General features: G+C 31.9%; 1 protein-coding gene across 2 annotated transcripts in view; it reads left to right on the top strand.

Moving 5' to 3' along the window:
- Positions 1-20,904, top strand: part of LOC106064074 (SID1 transmembrane family member 1-like) — a 44,920-nt gene that overhangs the window by 8,614 nt on the left and 15,402 nt on the right. The window contains exons 4-13 of one of the 2 annotated variants that reach the window (XM_056010244.1): positions 95-239; positions 362-445; positions 2,897-3,056; positions 4,361-4,454; positions 4,877-4,920; positions 5,867-5,920; positions 15,015-15,092; positions 18,861-18,988; positions 20,173-20,246; positions 20,436-20,502. In XM_056010244.1, the coding sequence (XP_055866219.1) occupies positions 95-239; positions 362-445; positions 2,897-3,056; positions 4,361-4,454; positions 4,877-4,920; positions 5,867-5,920; positions 15,015-15,092; positions 18,861-18,988; positions 20,173-20,246; positions 20,436-20,502 (928 nt within the window). The remainder of the gene's footprint in view (positions 1-94; positions 240-361; positions 446-2,896; positions 3,057-4,360; positions 4,455-4,876; positions 4,921-5,866; positions 5,921-15,014; positions 15,093-18,860; positions 18,989-20,172; positions 20,247-20,435; positions 20,503-20,904) is intronic. The other variant, XM_056010245.1, reaches the window with a different exon arrangement.

The following is a 20,904-nucleotide window of genomic DNA, read 5'->3' as shown; positions in this document are numbered from 1 at the left end:
TAAATATTCAATTTATGATTGTTTAAGCTAAAACAAATTTTTTAAATTTAATTAATTGATTATTTAAAAAAAACAAACCATTTCACAATTACAGACATGACAAGCCAAGAACATTTCACCTGAGTGTTTGGCAACCAACATATTTTATGTATACATTTCCTGAAAATGTTTCAACAATTTTACTCAAAGTTACTTCAGCATCACATATTTGTATGACAGTATCTGTACAAAATATTAAGGTAAGCATATACTATAATTGTAATATTTTTTTCTTACATTTGTGTTTGCAATGTTTAGTTAAAAGTAGAACTAAATATGGAATTGAAATATTTTAATAAAGCTAAGAATTTTTTTTTTTAAGTGTCCTGTATTTGACCTTGAAACTAACGTAGAATTTGAAGGAAAGCACCAAACTATGACCACTCAAGCCGCCATGTTTTTAGAGGTAATTAGGTCTCGATGAGCTCTTTAAAAATATTTCTAGAGATAAAAATTATTTTTTCTTATTAATCCTAACAGCGTAATGTTGATCATATTGTCAACCCCTCTCACACATACTTTTTGTATTTTACAATTTATAAAATAAAAAATAAATCTGGCACTCATATAATTTATATATGCTATAAATCTAATTCTTATATTGAATCGCCCCACCCCCTATTTTTTAATGCCAAATGCAATCAGTAGCATAAATTATAAATTATAAAAGGGAGCAAGGATTAATCATTTCCACTTTACCACCCCTTCCCCTTTCCAGACAAAAACATGACGTTTAAAAACAGAATGGTCAAATATATAATTGCACATGAATTTATCATAATTATTTAAAAAATACTTTGTTTTGGAAAATGTAGAATTCATACTAATTTTTTCAGTATAAGAGTAAAAATTGAGATGAGTTCTGAACCCAATTATTCTTTTCCTAGTCACCTTTTTCCAACCTTTACTCATTCTGATATTTTTCTTGTTAAATAAATGTACAATTTATGTTTAAATCCTAAAAATGCAAAAATTTTAGAGTAGAATCTAATGGGTACATTTAATTTCTGCTCACATTTCCGAAAATTTTTGTTTACAGCTTTGAATTAAAGTTCTGTAACAAAACAAAAGTTACAAACATGCCTATTGAACAAAATGTATCACTTAAAAATTAGCTTTTTTTAAAAAATTATTATTTTTCTAATAATTTTTTTTTCAGAGGATTCTCAAAGCCTTAATTTAAATCTGTATATCTTATCTTTTCAAGAAACAAATTGGTTGTATTTGTAGTAAGGGCCTATAAATTCATATTAGAATATTCATATTAGAATATTCTTATTAGAATATTTTTCAAATAAAACATTATTCAAAGGGTTCTTGAAAATTATATATTTTTGAGCATTTAACCATCATTCTGTTGATGTCTTATGCTAACCAAAACAGGCCTACTACAAGAGGTCTCAATTAACATGAAGATAATATTATGATAAATACTCCTAAAAGATATACTTACGCACTTGTGCCTCGATTGTCAGTCACACTTCAGGATCGGCCCTTGTCCCCAAGTTAATTATTTTAATAAATTTGATCTGCCTGTTTTAATAGGATGAATAATCATTAATGAGCTGTAGATGTCAGTAGAACAGTAGAATGCATTTCTGCAGTGAATAATGCAAGAAAACACAGCACTCCCCCGGACCCCCTAGCTGTTAAGAGAAAGGCTACCAACATGACTGTATGGGAAACACTGCTTTTTTTTATTCTCATATATATGTATATGCTGTGTATTTGTGTTTATACACAGGGTTAGGGTTTACTGGGTGTTAGGGTTAGGGTTTGGAGAAAAATCACTCCCCCCATCTCAAAAGTTCTGGATCTGCTAGTGGCTCCAGGTAAAGTCTACTTGGATCCAAACATCAAGGCAGCATACTTTACCAGAATGGAAACATGGAAAATGAAATTGACTTTTATTGTCTGAAAAATGTGTGGAATAGATACTAAACTAGGCTTTCACCCTCCACACATTGCTCCATGCCTCAGAAATGTGGACAGTATAGAAAATACATGTAAAAAAATGAACCACTTCCACATGATCTGTCTCAGAAAAATACTGAATGTTAAATGGCAAGACTGTGACTGTGTTTTTTAATGATATCATGGTCAGATAGTCCACATGACATGGCCTAAATTGTGCCGATGTGCCTAAACTCAAACTCAGATAGTCCACTGATTATTTCATAATCTACCACTAATCCAGGTCTGTTAGTTAGGAAATAGATCTAATGTGTTTTTTTGGTCTAGTTGGTTTTTAATACTTGGATCTAAATTTAAATTTTGTAATGTTTCTATAAATAGTTTATTAATATCCTTTAAGTTTTGATGATGGTCTATAGTTAATGATTTCCAATTAATATCAAGAAGTCACTGAAGATCCAAAAACTGCATTTTTTATGTTTTTCTTTAAGTATTTAAAGTTGATTACGTAATTCCTGGTTATACTCTAAGCTAGAATTTGGAATTCTGTAGATACTGCCTACTTTTAGGGATGTTGAAATTGCAACTGGACATTTGCTAAAATAAAATATGGCTAGTGTTAAAGGTTCAACCTTCTTCTGTGACTGAAGAATGTGTATTGAATTTATTTAATTAATAATAAAATTCTTGATGTTCCTAACTAAGTCCTTTGTTTGAATTTGTTAATGCTGTTATTTTTATTTGATGTAGTGTATTTAATTGTTTATATGTTTTCCAGACCTGTACTGTATTTTGAATGTCCATGCTATTGTTTTAATCTCTGAATAACTTTTACAAGTGTACATTTAATTGTTGGTTTATATATTAGCAAAGTTATTGTGCTTTTAAGAGAATATAGATGCAGCTATTTTAATTATTAAAGTTTCTTATGTTATTTTTGTAGAAAGATGACTTTAAAGAAATGAATGGATTCTATGTTGTGTTTATTGTCAAACCAAGTAATGAAGTTTGTGAAGGTTACTTGCAACAAACTGTGATTGGACCAAGTAATGAAACAGACTCTAAGAAAACAGTCACTGTGGAAATCAAGGGAACTATTTCTGGTTAGTAAACAATCTTCAGCTGATGAAGGAAATTATTGTTCAACCCATATTGGTGTACAGGCCCTACTGTAACCATGAAACCAATCTCTTAACTATATTTAGAAGAAAAAAATTCTAACAAATTTTCTTTATTGTAGTTTAATAGGTCAAAGTTATCCCTCATGGGTAGCACAATAGTTCTACATAAAAAATCTGGAACCTATGCTAGTGGTTGCAAATGAGACTCTTTGATTCCTTGACTGTGATTCTTCCACAAAATATATCTCCTTTGATTTGCTGTACATTGTTAAGAATTTCTGCAGGCACCAATCAACAAACAAACATACTGCATAAGTACATTTGTTTTTAAAACCATCATTCGGTCGGCTGTTTGGCCTGGTTGATGTTGTTGCATGCTATTCTTGTTTAAGTTATTATCTCCACTAAAGGTCCTAAAGAGAACCTTTTGGATTATTGTCATTCAAAGGATAAATGGGAGGAGTTGATATAGTTAATAAAGTAATTTGAGTGCTTTGAAAAACATCAAATTTCATTAGAATAAAATTATTTTGATGCCTCCAGACATGCAAAAAGGGTTTGAAAGAAAAAGATGAATGAGGAATTGTTTACCAACCATTGTATTCAAAATTAAGAAGCTTTAGCTGAGCAGATATTTCCTTAAGAAATTTGCAATGTTATTGAATAAGTGATCAAAATTATCAACTCATCTAAAACTGTTATCATCGCCTTCTTCTTTTTCTTCTTCTTTGTTCTCATTATTTTGTTGGAGGGTTCAGATAACTAGTTGTCTTGTTTCGGCCTCTCAATACAGAGTATGCATGAAATGGACTTTTTTGGTATACAAATTTCAATGGTATTTTTATTTTAGTATTCATTAGTATTCTATTTTTAAAGTTCTAATTGAGGTAGAGAAATCTTCTGCTGATTGTTAATTGGTTGCTGAGAGGAATCGTTTTAAAATGTTTCGCTTCACTGTTTACTGTAATAAAATAATTTTTTCTTGAAAAGAGTATTTACTATGACCTGTGGCTCCAGAAATCTTATTTCATGGTGGACAGTACTTCAAAACTAAATTTGAGCATCTTTATACTGATTTTGAGCCTTTGGAGAAACATCTATGTGAATGAAGTTCCCAACACAATTGGTCTGCTTTGAAAAAGCTAAAGAGTGAATGTAGACTTTCTTTACCAGGAATGGTATTCTCTAATAAGCAACAGTTTAAAAAATGGCTCTTTGAATAAACTTCAATATAAAAATAAATAAATATTCTTGGTAATAATCATTATCTTTTTTTTTAATTTTAGGTTCTCAATACTTATCTGCAATTTTGGGAGCTATTGGCTTTTATTTGATATTTTATGTGATTGCTTTCATCATAGGCATTGTTTTTGCTGGATGGTAAGTTATAGTGTAGTTTTGATCTTTTTATTTACAACCAAAACAAAGAACAATCACTCTCACATCCGGAATATTAAAAGACAGAAATACAAAATTTAACATTATTTAACATTATAAAGATAGTGAAATAAATATTATATACTACGTTACTCCCTGAGAGTAACCCTTCACTTGCCAGTGCTAGCAAAGTTACTCCCTGAGAATAATGCAGCACTGAAAGAGTTAAGTACTTATTCTATATCATAGGATGTGATTGATAGTTTAATCTTTAGATGTTTATGACACTGTCAAATCATTTTATTTTATGCATTATGAAGAAGGAAAAATATTGGCCTTAAGCTAGATAGACTGTAATATGTCTTTATTCAAACAAGTTGAAGCATTCATTTATCACTCTACGTGTATGATTTTTTTTTTTATAGTGGCTTACACAAAGGATTAGATGAGTTAACGCAAGAGGAAATAGGTAAAATTTTTAGTAGTATACTTTTGGCAATATACGAATTTTTAATATCTAGTCTTTCAAACAATTCACATGAAGTGCGAACTATTAAAAAAGAATAGTCAATATTCTTTCTTTTTTTAATGTAATTTTGTAAACATCACATTTACAATCATTTAAAATTAATTTAAATCTTACTATTTGACGTAATTTTGATCACTATGTTTTTCAGTCTCATTCCTTGTAGCTACCATAGAATTGAGTTTGTTTGTTACAGCATTACCTTTTCTAAAGCCCTAACATTAATTTCAAATATTTGAACATTTTTTCTTTCGTTATCATGAATTCAATAGATTACATTTAGACATTTTGAAACCATTTTAATAAGTATTTAAAAATCATAGATTTTGATAGCCATAACACCTTACAGTGCATATGTATTAAATAGAGGCTAAATCTTTTCACAATCTATTGATTATTTAATTTTAAAATTTACGTTTTTGTTCAAAATTGATCAAAACTTATACATTTAACACTCACTAATTCCAGGGTCTGTAAAAAATAAAAGCTCTTATTTCTGTCCAAGGTTTGCAAAAACTTCATATCAATCTTCATGATCATAATAGTAAATCTGTTTCTCACGTTTTAAAAATAGCTTTGATATCAGCATATCTTTTCCATTGCTTATTTTTGTTACTTTGTATTTGTATTGTTTTAATCAGTTAATTGTGACATAATTTTTTTTTAAGATCATTTAACCATCAATTAATGCATTCAAAAATTAAACTTAGAGAGAACCTGGAAAAATAAAAAAAAGAGCTTTAAAAAAATATTTTATTACAGCTAAGAAATAATAAGTCTTCTGTAATCACTAAATCTGATAATTTTAATTTTAAAAAAGGTCACTTCAATGGTTTAAAATAAATGATTGTCTATAAATTTATTGAGTTATTTCCTATTTAATTTACAGAACAATCCTGTTATTTATTTGAAAGAAGTATGGAAAATGTTTTGGCTACTCCTGGTAAATCTAAATAAAATAACTGTGGCATTCTATATGGATATTTTACATCTATGTTGGATTTTTTTTTTTTTTACATTATTTAAACTTTACTATTACAATGTCTGTCCTGTATTGGAAAAGAATTGAAAAAAAAAATCTTGTGATATTTCTCTTTAAAACCTCTTTTTGTCATGTAACTATCATTCTTTAAAAAAAAAACAACAACTAATTATTGTCATAGTCAGAATCATCTAACACAGGCATGTCAAACATGGCATTCGGGCCTAGGCCCACGATGACTTTGCGTGTGGCCCGCTTAGCCACCTAAAAATTATCAAAATAATGTTAAACTGTTACGCTGGAAAATAAGAGATGACAAGCTACTTGAAACGAAAAATAGTATTTGTTTAACTGAACAACGAGAGTCTGCAGTGAAAGCAAATTAAGTTACATTTTGTCAAATTTAATTGCAATCCATAGCAAATCGTATAGTGAAATGTGATTTTATGAAGAAATGTGTCATTAAAGCTAGAAAAGGTGAAAGCATTCACAGAAAAAGCGTTAACTAGGAACACTGTGGCAGATAGAATAAATGACATGTCAGTCAGATTGCGTGAACAATTAAAGATTTTGAATCATTTTCATTGGCTCTCCATGAGTCAACTGATTTAATGGGTGTAGCACAGTTGGCTATATTCTTGAGGGCATGTGACAGGAATTTTAAGATACATCAGGAGATACTTGAGCTCTGTTCTATGCATAACACCACAACAAGCGGGAATGTTTTTGAGAAATTAGAGGAGGTGATATTGCAGTACAATTTATCTTTGGTAAAGCTAGCAAGTCTAACAACAGTTGGCGCACCAACCATGAAATGAAATGGTTTTGATGCAAAGTTACTTGCAAAAAATAAGAGAGACTGATTCTAAATTTAAATTTGCTCATTTCAGTGCATCATTCACCAAGAAATATTCTGCGTAAAGCAATTAAAGTTCTAACATGTCATAAGACCGGTTTCAGTCGCTCTCAGTTTTGTTCGTACCCATAGTTTAAATCATCGCCAATTTTCAATGTTTCTGGATGGCATTGGACAGGAATTTGATTGTGTTCCCTACTACACAGAAGTCCGCTGGCTCTCCTGTCATAAAGTATTGAAGAGATTTTTTGCACTGCGTGAGGAAATTGTATTGTTTCTAAACATGAAAGGTGAACATGTGGAACATTTCCAAACTGACGAATGGGTTCGAGGTTTGGCATTGACAGTTGATCTCACTGGTCACCTGCTAGACTTGAATTTGAAACTTCAAAGTAAAGACAAAATTGTCACAACTGCGTGTAATCATGTGAAGTGCTTACAAGCAAAATTACGACTGTGGATAAACCAAATATGAAGAGTAAATCTTGTTTACTTCTCAAGGTGTCAGGAACTAAAAAGATTAAATACGGCTACAACATTTGGTAAATATGTCTTACACCTGTAATCGTTAGTAGATGCTTTCAATGACCGTTTTTGTGACTTCGTTCCGTACGAGCAAGATTTTTCATTGTTTGTATCTCCATTCTCATTTGATTCTGAAATTGCTGCTGGTATTGTGCAACTAGAGCTGATAGAATAGCTGTCAGATTCTTTGTTGAAAGCGAAGAATATAGAAATGGCTGCGCAAAAATTTTAGTTATTTACCCTGAACGGTACTTTGAATTGCAGAAATTTTCATCCAGAATTCTTGCTGTTTGCAAGCACTTATCTCTGTGAGCAGTTCTTTTCCATAATGAAAGCTACAAAAGCACCTCACCGCTCGAGATTATCTCATCAATATTTGTCTTTAGTGATGAAAGTGTCAGTGGAAAACAAACTTCAACATGACATTAATAAGCTTGTATCCAATAAAAGATGTCAAGCATCAGAACAAAGAAAATAATGCGCAATCATATTAATTTTTAATTACAAATTAGTACAACAAATTTAGCTAACTAAGGGACAGGTATGCCATTAATTATAGGATTCTATTATATTGTTTTTAATTTACATAAAAGTAGTAGGCTGTTTTGCAACTGATTTTTGGCTGCTGCCCCTCAGGTCATAGTAAGTTTTTATGCGGCCCTTACACCTTAATGAGTTTGACATGCCTGATCTAACACCTTATTATCTAACACAGTGGTCTTTAACAGGGGTACTATCGCCCCCTTGGGGGCATTTTCGTGAAATGGGGGGGGGGGGGGGGCGCTGGGCTTCTGGGGGTGAAGAAGAACTAAAGGTGCACTGAAACAAAACAAATAAAACATTTCCTTAAAATTAACGCTGGCAAACTAAATATAGAAAAATGATAGGTAGTTTGCTTCTAATTTAAGAACAGAAACGTTAGAAATTGATTTCAGGAATCCCATTTTCTATTTTTAAATTCTTACTCTGTTATTGTAATTTATAACCATCTATTGTCCTTAAATCTTGCGTGTCTAAACGTTTATTATTTGATAAATAAACTAGGTAATACACCTTCTGAGTATAGTGTGGGAAGCGTGGTCGAGAGGCCAAGTGCGCTTGAACTTGGCTTGGCTTCCTAGAAGGGGGCTCGAGGTTCGACACCCAACTCAGGCAGAGTTATGTTTACTGAGCACCTAAAGGCAGCACGGAAAACCAACTCCTAGATACCCCCTCCCCCCAACTGATCCACAAATGAGATTGGACCAATAGCGCTCTGAGCATGCTATAAGCATGAAAGTAGTGCTATATAAAAGCTATAATAATAATAATAATAATAGTTTATTTTATCTAAATATGCTAATATATTGATATGTAAATGTTAATTTAAAAAACAACAACATTAAAGCTAACATTCAAATAGAATCATTTAACCTTTTTTTAAAACAAAAAACATTCACACAAAGTGTTGTTACGAAATCTCGCTGGTATGAAAAGTTGTATTTTTTTGTTGAGTTTGAGTGAGTTGCCACTAGATAAAAAGTAGTCCAATATTCTACTTTGAATGATTGCATTTTCAGATGAAGTTATGAAACCAAGTCGGCTTCTCGAACATTTAGCAATATCCAAAAATAATTTAAGAATATTCTTCAACAATTATAAAAATATACTTTTCAAACAATATTTAAAAAAACACACAAAAATTGGCAAAGCAGGATATGTTTTAGTGGCCTCTTAAAAAAATGCATACCTTTTTTTAAAAAAATTCTTATGATATTGTTTGAAGATTGATTAAAGGTAAATTAAAAATTTCTTAAAAAATATCTGTAACACAAAAACACTTTTTTTTTTGTTAGTGCTGAAATATTTTTTTCAAAATTGATTGTCTAGTTATGTAGCTTATGATGACATATTGGGAACATCAGTGTTTGGATGCTAAAGTGGCTTCATAAGTAATATAGAATAAAGAACAGATCTATCCACTATTCACCTAGTGAGTTATGATACACAAACAACTTCTTTTTAAAATTTTAGCCCTCAATTTCATTTCTATTTTAATCTTACTATGAAAATTGTAAATTAAATACAAACCCATGCCCAAAATAAACGCATCTTTCAACAGTTTTGTGAAACAAAGGATGAGCAACATGTTAAACTCTTGTAAACTGAAGTTCACTGGATTTCGAATGGGGTTTGTTATGGCTTGTTTTGTTAAGCTCTTTAATACCATTTTGGAATTATTTTTTTTGCGAAACAGAAAGATTTAACGGTTGACTTAAAGCAGGCTAAAAAGAAAATTTGTTTTACATTGTAGGGATCTAACGCAAATGAATTTAACCAACCTCCGACTGCAAGGAAAGAAATTGACTTTCCTTTATCATTTTCTCTTCAATCGAGATATTAAATATATTTTAAAGAGTTTTACAATCTCACATAACTTGTTTGTTGACAAATGAATTCTGCCTAAGGACACCGATATCTATGCAATTCACATAACAATGCTCTATGAAGACATTATGATTCACTTCTAGGATGTAAATAAAAAAAAAAAATTAAATGACAATTATTAAACTTCTGTTACTGATGTTCAAATTGAGTTGCAGAAAAAAAATAGATTTACAAAATTATGTCTTCAGTTAAAAGAATGTTAACATAGGAGTCACAACAGAGATATAGATGTATTTGAATGTTTCAGTAAAATTCCAAAACTGTTTTTCGAAAATGGAATTATTGTTTTAGCTTTTCCATCTATATACATAGTTAACCTAGATTTAGTATGTAACAAACCTAATGAATAAGCAAAGAAATAGACTGGATGTAGCCACTAGAGGAGACCTTCGCCTTGGCTAATTAAAGCTTGAAATTTATAATATTGTCAGACTGCAGGAGGCACAAGGTTCCCATTAGCTTAATTTCATTTTGTAATGAATTCAGCAATAATCATGTTTATATTGAAAATAAAACTACATTTAAAATTAAACATAAAACTAGTAGGCCCTAATATTCAATAAATTAAAAAGGGACTATTCTTAGGATTTGAAAGAAAGTCATAACAATGAGATTAATTTGTGTGTGTAATCACTGCAAATTATTTGACTTAATTTTTGTATAATGGCAATGTCTTCGATTCCGAAGATTAAGGCTGAGTGCATAACTAAGCAAACCCAGTTGGGACCTGCATATTTTCCCGAATTTCATGCGACAAAGCATTGTCCACTGGCATTCTATTTAAGTTTTCTTTCCGTCTTTTGCGCCTGTCTTCAATAATGGCTTTTCTTTGAGTCTCAAATGTTTGTCCCGCAGCTTTTGTGAGCGTTTTCCAACTGTTTCTCTCAGAGGCCATCTTCTGCCAGGTACTTTCCTCTATGCCAGTGAGGGCGAAATGGCGCCTCAGAGAATCTTTGTAGCGCTTACGGAGGGCACCTCTTTAACGCTGTTCTCCTCTAAGCTCACCAAAGAAGATCGCCTTTGGCATGTGGCCGTTTCCCATGCGGGATAAGTGTTATTGACAGCATGAAAATTAATTAAAATATGACATTTTGTTCAAATTTGCCTTCTCACGCTTCTTAATAAGTGTTTTTCTTAGAGGGTGGCGCTGGCGCTGGCAGATTTTTAAAAAGAAAAAATTCAAAAAAGGGGCGATAGGCCAAAAAAGGTTGAAGACCACTGATCTGCGAAATTGCAGTCCCATAATATTTAAACTTATATATAATATAATATATATATATATATATAAATATATATATATATATATATATATTAGGGGTGCACCGGATAGTCCCTCCGGCTCCGGCTTCTGCCGAGTATCCGGCATTTTTTACTATCCGGTGCTATTCGGCTCCGGTCAGATATCACTACCGGATAGTAAACCGGATAGTAAAAAGTACATAATTTAATATGCATAAAGTGGACCTAGTTCCATTACTGTCTGTTATAGAATGTATTAATGTTTATATGAAAACAAAATAATGTGCTTAAAAATAGAGCCATTATGAATATGCACCAAACATCGTTTATTATAAAGACAAGGCGTGTTAATAACTTAATATAAATAGAGATGAAACTTTACATCATAAATGCGCTTTACATACAGAGCAACAATGGCTGGCACTTTTTTCAATTTGTCTTGACCTTTGAGTAAGTTAGTTAACATGTTAAAATGCTACATTCATTGACTACGTCATGCTGACCAGACGTCTGTCTAGCTGTGCGGGTATATCTCCAGAAGTAGAGATGAACAACTCCCACCCCCTTTTATTTGTTTAGTCCATCACATTGAGTTTTTTATGGGTGGGTAACCACAAGTTAAGTTTAATGTCAGCGTATTGACACTCTCTAGTGGTCACACCTTTCGAGGGAACTGAGTTTGTTTACTTAGTAGTTAATCTTTATTAGGGGGGGGGGGGGGCTGGACTACAAGAGCCACACCTCTAATGTAACCAGGTATATTTCTAGATGAACAACTCCCTTCCCCTTTTATTTGTTTAGCCCATCACATTGAGTTCATTGATTGACAGGTGACCCCAAGTCAGATACGATGGACGTAAGCACTCTCTAGAGGTCACACGAGGGAACTAGGTTTGTTATTGGGGGGGGGGGTGGACTAGACTTTACATTATAAATTCGTATTACATACGTAGCAGCGATGTCTGGCACATTTTAAAAGCTTGTCTTGACCTTTGAGTGGTCTTGTAAACACGTAATATTCCTTAACTATGTCACGCTGATAATCTGTCTAGATGTGCGAGTATATCTCCAGAGGTAGAGATGAGCACCCCCACCTCCTTTTGTTTGTTTAGTCCATAACATTGAGTTCACGGATAGGCAGCTGACCACATTAAGCCAGATGTCAACGTGTTGACACTTTCTAGAGGTCACATCTTATGAGGGAACTGAGTTTGTTTACTTGGAGTAGAATTTTTATTAGGGGCGGGACTACAAGCCAAATCTCTATAAGGTTAATCTGGTATGAGTTTGTTTATTATGAGATAGGTTGTCAATCAAGGGTCTGGACCACAAACCAAATTGTTAAGACATATTGACACTGTCTAGAGGTCACTAGATGATGACACTAAGTTTGTTTACTTGAAGAGAAATGTCAATTAGAGCGCTGAACTACAGGACACACCCCTACAAGTATTTTGTTACACAAGCCACTGGTATAAAAGTGGCTTGCAAGGGCATTTAGTAAATTAAATAATAACAATAATGGCTGATAAAAAGTCATCACTTATATGGCGTTACTTTAATGTCAAAACAATGGACAACTCTAAAGCAGTTTGCAATGCTTGTAAAGTAATACTGTCACGTGGTAAACCAGCAAACCTAAAGACTTCTCAACCACCACTATGATTAGTCATCTACGCTCGAAACACCCAGACTTATTCAACGAAATGACTGCATTGAAATCAGCATCAAGTAATATCACTGCCTGTGCCAGTACATCTACGAGCTCCAGTGATTCGTCAAGCCTCACACACAAGCAGCAACCAGGGATTAAAGAGGTCTTAGACAAAGCTAAATTGTGGGATATTAATAGTGATAATGCTAAACGCATTCACTTGGCCATAGCAAAGATGATTGCAACTGACATGGAACCTTACCAAGTAGTTGAGAAGTCTGGATTTATTGGACTTTTAAAAGTACTGGAGAACAGATACACTGTGCCTAGTCGCAAATATTTTACTGAACGTGTTATTCCAGATATCTACGACAATATTTCCTCAAAGCTTCGTGAAATGCTATCTGATGCTAAAAGCATCGCTTTCTCAACGGACACTTGGACAGCTGATAATACCACCGAATCATATTTTGGTTTAACTGCCCATTGGTTGAATGAGTCATTTGACCGAAGCAGCTATGTTTTGCATTGTACAAAATTTAATGGCCAGCATACGGCTGCAAATTTGCTGTACTTAAGATATTTACTAAGCCATTATCTGTATTAGATACAAACCAGAAGCGGTTTGTGGCCTTTAAAACACGAGCCTAATGACAAGTTGATGGTGTCAAATACATGAACACAAACATCTACCCACTATACAACTTAGATTGTACTTAAGAAAGATTTACGCTATAAAACCAAGAGTGAACTTTACCTTTGAAAGATTTACATTATTTACATATATGTTTATATATTCTGCATGAGTTATCCCACATTCTACTTTACAATACATACGCACACACCATCTCATGTTACAAAGATTAGTTTATGATAAGCATATCTGTAAAAAAAAAATGCTGTTCATTTTAATTTATCAATCAGTGATAGAGTTTAAAGTAAGAAAGTAAATAACAAAATAATATGAATATAGGTATGTTATATAGAAGATTTGCAAAAACTTCAGTAAAACGAGCTGTTTGAGTCTTGTAGGTATCCGGCTCCGGCCGAATATCTAATTGTACTATCCGGTTATATCCGGCTCCGGCCGGATATCAAAAAGTACTATCCGGTGCACCCCTAATATATATATATAGGTAAGATAGGTGTCTATGTGGCATCATCAACTAGTGATAGTTAAACTTAAGTTAAATAATTATCAAACATTTGAAATAAAGGAAAATACAATGTCAGGCTTGAAATGTATTCAAGTTGGATCTAAGTAAGTACTCTGAAGTACTTCAGAGAAGTTCATCGAGACTGTAATTAGATTGTACAAACTTTTACTATCAGGTTTCTCTATAGAATCCTTCACATTTTCTTGCAAGACCTCATTAGCAGCAAAGAAAAAATAGATGAAATGGTGAAATACAATTTTATGTAATTTTGGGACTATTTTTCTGGAATAACTTATACAATTTTTAGCTTTGATGTTTTCGAAATACCTTTATATAATATACAGAAATATATTTGTTAACAGTCATTGTTTCTATTTTTAAGCAAAACATACAGAAAAAAAGCACTTAAGCATGTCTTGGAGAAAAATAAAAAATATTGCTCTTTTTAGAATCTATGTGCTGTTTGGTTTAACTTCACAAAAAGTCTTCATCTAACTACTTTGATAATTTATTATTCTATTAATAAAATTGAAAAATCATTAATAGAAATAATAATAATCTTTAGTATCCATAAGGATAATAGAAACAGTTCTAACCAAACATTACTACTTTTTGTTTGTAAATCACTTCTTTTTAACCTCTTAGAATACATGTCTAAATATGTGATGTTTCTGTAATCCTAACAATTTCTAACCTTCTAATTTATTGTTTTGATAAATTTTTTACTAATATTTTGCATGTTTTGTTTTGTTTGGTCAAGTGAATAGGAAGAGGAGCAAACATTTTTGGTGTATCAGATGTATGACAATAGTTTTACTTTTGCTCATTAGTTTTCAATATATATCAAAGCTACATCTAATAGGCCTATAGATATATATATGTATATGTTATACATTAAAGTTAACCGAACCAAAAAAAAGAATTTCATTTTAAATGAATTTAATTTAATGGCCAGAGGCTTTCAAATTGCAACATACTAACTCTTCAGTTTGTTCCCAATTATAATTTAACTCTACACATATCACAAATGAAATATAGGTAAATCCTAATCTGAAAAGACATACAAAAGAAAAAATAAAACTCACTTATAATTTGTGTACATACTTTTAACTAAGTGAGAGTAAAAGAAATAAAAAGACCAATGTCACCAAATAATAAAAAAATACTTACTTCAAATTATTTTTTTGATTTAATTAGGTAATGAAAGAAGGTCAATAAGCAGTCAACCAAATGAGAGTTATGGTTCAATTTGTGCATCTACAGAGTCCAGTGGAGGTCAGAGTTATATATATATATATATATATATATATATTATATTATATCTATACTATAAAGTAAGGCGTATGTATGTATGTGACTTATAGACATCAAAACCGCTTGACCATTCTTGATAAAACTAGGCAGGAATGTTCCTTGGATACCAACTTAGACCTTAGTGTATGTATTGTAGCCCTAAAACAAACTTAAGACCCTAAAAAAAATAAAGTTGTCCGACTCTATTAAAGCTATAGTATTTATGGATCTTGGCCATGGTTAACAATGTTGACATGATAAAAGATCGAAAGGATTTATACCTAGATCTAATTTTAAGAAATACACTTTGCACAGATAGTTTTTTACTTTGACACATGAAAATACAAAAGAAGATCCATTGATTTCATTATATAATAAAATTAACCTTCAATTTTGTGTTTCAAAAGCATTTTTTACGTAAATTAGTTCCTGATTTCTGTGACTACAGATTTCCTGGCAGGGCCTGGCGAACATTCTTTCATTAGACATTACCAAATGGTTACACATTAACACATCTCTCTACTGAGAATAGACTAGGCCTAAAACTCTTATTGAACTCTAAGATGATTAAACTTCTTTTCGCTAATAAACATACTAATTATTGTCCATTCATTTCATATTTTAATCAAATTAACATTCAAATTTGTTTTTCTAAAGCATTTTCAATACATTCGTTTGCTTTTCGCTAGTTCTGCGTAGCCGTGTTGAGATAGGCCTATATTCATTCATGAAAAAAGGTCACGCATGCGCAACACAGAATGAACTCTATAAAAGCCAATTTTTAACTCTAGATTAGTGTAGATTTAGATCTATGTATACCTCAAGATCTACTTTATACTTTAACACATGAACATACAAAATTAAGTCTATTCATCTCAAATTTTAATCAAATATATGTAGGCCTACAAGCAAATGTTTTAATTTGAAAAAATGGATTTTAGCCTATTAGCTATTTTGATTTGATATCTTCATTCACACTATTTTTACATTGACACATTCGCTTTACTTATTACATTATTATTTCGTTTAATCAGTTCACATTTGATGAATGTCTCTTTAATTTTTCACAGATGCCTGGCGCCATACACTTTAGGGGCTAATTAATTGTCATTGGCTTTATTCACAACACCTCCAACCATTCCACTGACCATATGTATATATATATATATTGTTACGAATCACACTATCCAGACTCTCTGCAAACTGCACCATACACCACCAACTTATTTCGTTTAATTGTTCAGTGATTATATCGACAGTAATGCGCAAATAAAGACCCGCTGGTCGCGGGTAACATATGTCTGGTATATATATATATATATATATATATATATATATATATATATATATATATATATATATATATATATATATATATATATATATAAAGGTTTCATGGCTATAGCAGTTAAATGGTTCCTGCATAATCAGTTCACATTTGATGAATGTCTCTTTAATTTTTCACAGATGCCTGGCGCCATACACTTTAGGGGCTAATTAATTGTCATTGGCTTTATTCACAACACCTCCAACCATTCCACTGACCATATGTATATATATATATATTGTTACGAATCACACTATCCAGACTCTCTGCAAACTGCACCATACACCACCAACTTATTTCGTTTAATTGTTCAGTGATTATATCGACAGTAATGCGCAAATAAAGACCCGCTGGTCGCGGGTAACATATGTCTGGTATATATATATATATATATATATATATATATATATATATATATATATATATATATATATATATATATATATATATATAAAGGTTTCATGGCTATAGCAGTTAAATGGTTCCTGCATAATCAGTTCACATTTGATGAATGTCTCTTTAATTTTTCACAGATGCCTGGCGCCATACACTTTAGGGGCTAATTAATTGTCATTGGCTTTATTCACAACACCTCCAACCATTCCACTGACCATATGTATATATATATATATTGTTACGAATCACACTATCCAGACTCTCTGCAAACTGCACCATACACCACCAACTTAAAGAACTTGACAACTCAGGGCTCCAAAGTAACACTTTAATAGTTCAATAAATAACAGCCAATACTGTAAAATTGGCAACACATACACTGTACAAATATCTCTCCGATAACACCGTATCAACTCTTGCACTGGCCTCTCCGTCTCGTTTCGGGCTTGCACTGGGTTCAACAGTTCAGGACTGACTTCACACACTAGGCTCGTTATGTCGGACTCGATCGCAGACCAAGATCAAGACGTCAGCCGTCTCAACTGTACTTGACAGTACTCTGCACTGAACCGTCGTAATGTTCCGTACAGAACCACACCGCTGAACTGTGCTGTAAGTCGACTGGGCTGTGGTGGACCTTTTGTCGTGAACCTCCTTTCTGAACCGTCTTGACTGCGACACCTCCGCTCTTATATAGGGTCCCTACTGGCCTTCTCGAACCAGACAGAACGCCGCTCGATGTTTCTAGGTGGTCAGATGACTACAACTCTCGTGATGCTCCTAAGCTCTGTTCACGATGGCGATCCTTCCCGAACCGTCCTGTTGACACTCGACTCGGCTGACCGTCGTAACTCGTCACCGTTGACCGCTCGTCTAGCGCTGGCCTGAGGCGATTTGCGTCTGCTGACTACACTCACACCACTACCCCCATCTGTGCCACCACCAGGTTTATAACAATATATATATTTATATATATATATATATATATATATATAGTGCATATATATATAATATATATATATAAAACTAAAAAATAACAACTAAAAATCTCATTTATTTAGAATTCTGGCGTAGTAAACAGAATTTCAACAATTTGTTATAAACATTAAAAAAAATGGAAACATAATATGGTGATGGTTACAGATAGGGGTATTTGTGTGTGAAGCCAGTGCACTTGGTTGACAAGATTTGTGCCATTATTACGATGCTGAACAAATACAATAAACAGACCTATACCAGGCTTGCATACATGTGTACTTCTATGAAGGAAGTGACGAGCTTGTGCTAATAATTTTGGACGAGTTGGTGAATACCCTATGCAGTTGAAGTGACTTGAAAGATGAGGAGCTTCACTATCATTGAACAAGGAACTACTACCCATCCAAGGCTGTAACAAAACATGCAGCTACAACAGCAATGGCGACATTGGTTTAGATGGTGCTGCCTGTGAATCTTATAATAAGCTGTACAAGTATGGCTCTGATCAGAAAAACAGAATGATTGCTGTGACCATCTTAATTAACAATGAATACAGACGTGAGAAACAAGGGCAGATGAAGAAACGATAGAAGAGACCTGTAGTTCGACTGAAGCGTTTGCTTTACACCCTCTACGAGTACCTTAATCAGCCATACAGATATAGACAACATTGTGTCTTCATCCAAACCTTTTGCTGTGGACTTAAGACTTTTTTGTTTATCTGCCAGTGCCTATGAGTAGAACTCAAGCTTGATAATTGCAGCCAAACGTTTAGCAAGATGTGCAGAGCTCCACAGTAATGTGAATGCCAAGAAACCCACCAAATTCTAGCCCCATCAAAAGACAGATGGAATGAGTTAATATAAACTTTGTACTAAATAAAAATAGGATGTCATATCAAAATGAATACTGGACCAGAACTGTAAAATGTTTTTTTGAGAGCTTTTCTTAAAGTGTTTACAATGTACTTTAGTTAATTTGAAATTAAAGTATAATTGAACATAAATATACAAATAGTAATGCTGGCTGATACTTGTCCTAATTTGCAGATAATATTTTAAGTCCAGCAACATCAATGAATCAAATAGAATGTTCTAATTCATCAGACTCATTGGATGAATCCAGCATAGATTTTTTACATGATGCAAGCATTGAGAAAGAGATAGTCAGAACTAAGGTAAGCAGTAGTTTAAAGATTTGTAATTTTTATTTATATTTATTAAAATTTTTAATGTTTATATTATTTCAAAATTCTACATTTTAAAAAATTGTATTCTCACTTATATTGTTTTGCTTTGTTTTTTTTTTTACTTTAAAAGTTAGTTTTACATTAAACTATTATCCTTATTTTTAAAAACATATCTTAAAAATGTTGTGTTGTCTTTATATGAGAAACGAGTCCTTGTAATCACAACAAATTTCCGTAAGGATCAATAAAGCAGTCTTATCTTATCTTATCTTAAAAATATATCAAAGCAGGATGTTTTAACGATGCTGTTTTGGATTGGTGATCAGTTCAGCTTCAGATGTTTTAGCGCTTAATATTTTAAATATATATTATTAATTAATCTTAATATGTCTTTAATAAGTTTAATACACATTTTTGTTTTGTATGGGTATTTCAGTTTTATTTATGTATATTTTTTGCGTAAACCATTTTTTACCATAAGATAGAATTCTAGTTTGTTATGTCATTATATCGCTACTCCTTGGTCAAATGGCTTATTTTAGTCATGAAAATGTGTGTGTTTTTGTTTCTGTTTCTTTTCATCATTAGTCTTTTTTTTAATAATACATTAGTGAATATTACTGTTTTGAGAATTTAGTTTTTTTTTTTAAACAAATTATGATAATTTAAAAATAAAACAAGTAAAAGAATGTAAACAAAAACTAAGCAAATCTTTTTCACAACTAAAGTATTGAAATAATCACACTAAACATCAAATTTTAAAGAGGATCATTTACATTTATAAGTAACAGGAAATTAAATTAAAGTTTTCTTTTTTTTACCGTTTTGAAGGCGTCTGGTCTCCCCTTCTATACTCTTAATATGAAAGATGAGTGGATGTAGGACATATTTGAGACCAACTTAGTTGGCTCAGAAATGCAGTGTAGGAGTGCTATAGTTTCCCATCTGAAGATCCCAAGTTTCCTTTATGGGATGGGGAGGAGCTCGTACAAATCTGACTTGTTATTGTTAGCGTTATTTGTTAAATATTTTAAACTTTTGTTTTATAAATTGAAATAATGTTATCTGAACTCTATTCAATATCAAGTTTTACAAATAAAAATTTAAAACAAAATGAGGAACATAACAAAAACATAAATAATTTTAATTTGTTCTTAATTTTTCTCCAACAGACAGCCCTTTTTGTAAGTGATTTGGCTAGAAAGAAACGGAAGAAGTTGGCTAAATCCTACAGACTTTATCACTGGTAAATTTTAGTTTGATTAAAGCTAGTTTCATGGTGGTATACATTTTTCCTTTTCTATTGGAAAGCAAATTAAGGGTGTATATTCACATAACATTACATTTCCATATTTCATATTATCTATATCCATAAAATCTTTATTTAAGATGGATCATAAAACTAATTTTTTTAAAATGTATTTCCATATTGTAGGAATCTTATAACTATTGCTATATTTTATGGCTTGCCTGTTGTACAATTAGTTATAACGTATCAGAGGGTGAGTAGCTCATCTTTTATTGCATTTAGTTTTTTTTTTATTAATCAATAACCAATGGTTCTAACTTTTTGCCTTTTTTTTTTGGCTTAGCACAAACTAGACTCTAGTAAATATCAAAGCAACCAACTACTAAGTGTTTCAGTTATACTTGTCTACATTTTTAAAGAAATCCTGTGCAAAAATCAAATTATATTTATACAATGGAATGTTTTAAAGCTTATAGCTCTTTTTATTTGTTTTTGATATTCAAAATATCTTTCACTAGCCAATAAGGGTTTAAGAAAATGGTATGCTTTACTTCCAACATGTAAAATGTTTCGTTTTTTTTTATAAACTTTAAATTGTTACCTCACATCAGTATTTGGATTTATACTAGTGAATATATTAAACACACCATTTTTA

Source organism: Biomphalaria glabrata, chromosome 14 (genome assembly GCF_947242115.1).
Source record: "Biomphalaria glabrata chromosome 14, xgBioGlab47.1, whole genome shotgun sequence".
In the NCBI taxonomy this organism is placed as follows: Eukaryota; Metazoa; Mollusca; class Gastropoda; family Planorbidae; genus Biomphalaria; species Biomphalaria glabrata.
The sequence above is the reverse complement of the archived record's forward strand: the minus strand, read 5'-3'. Positions and strand labels throughout refer to the sequence as shown.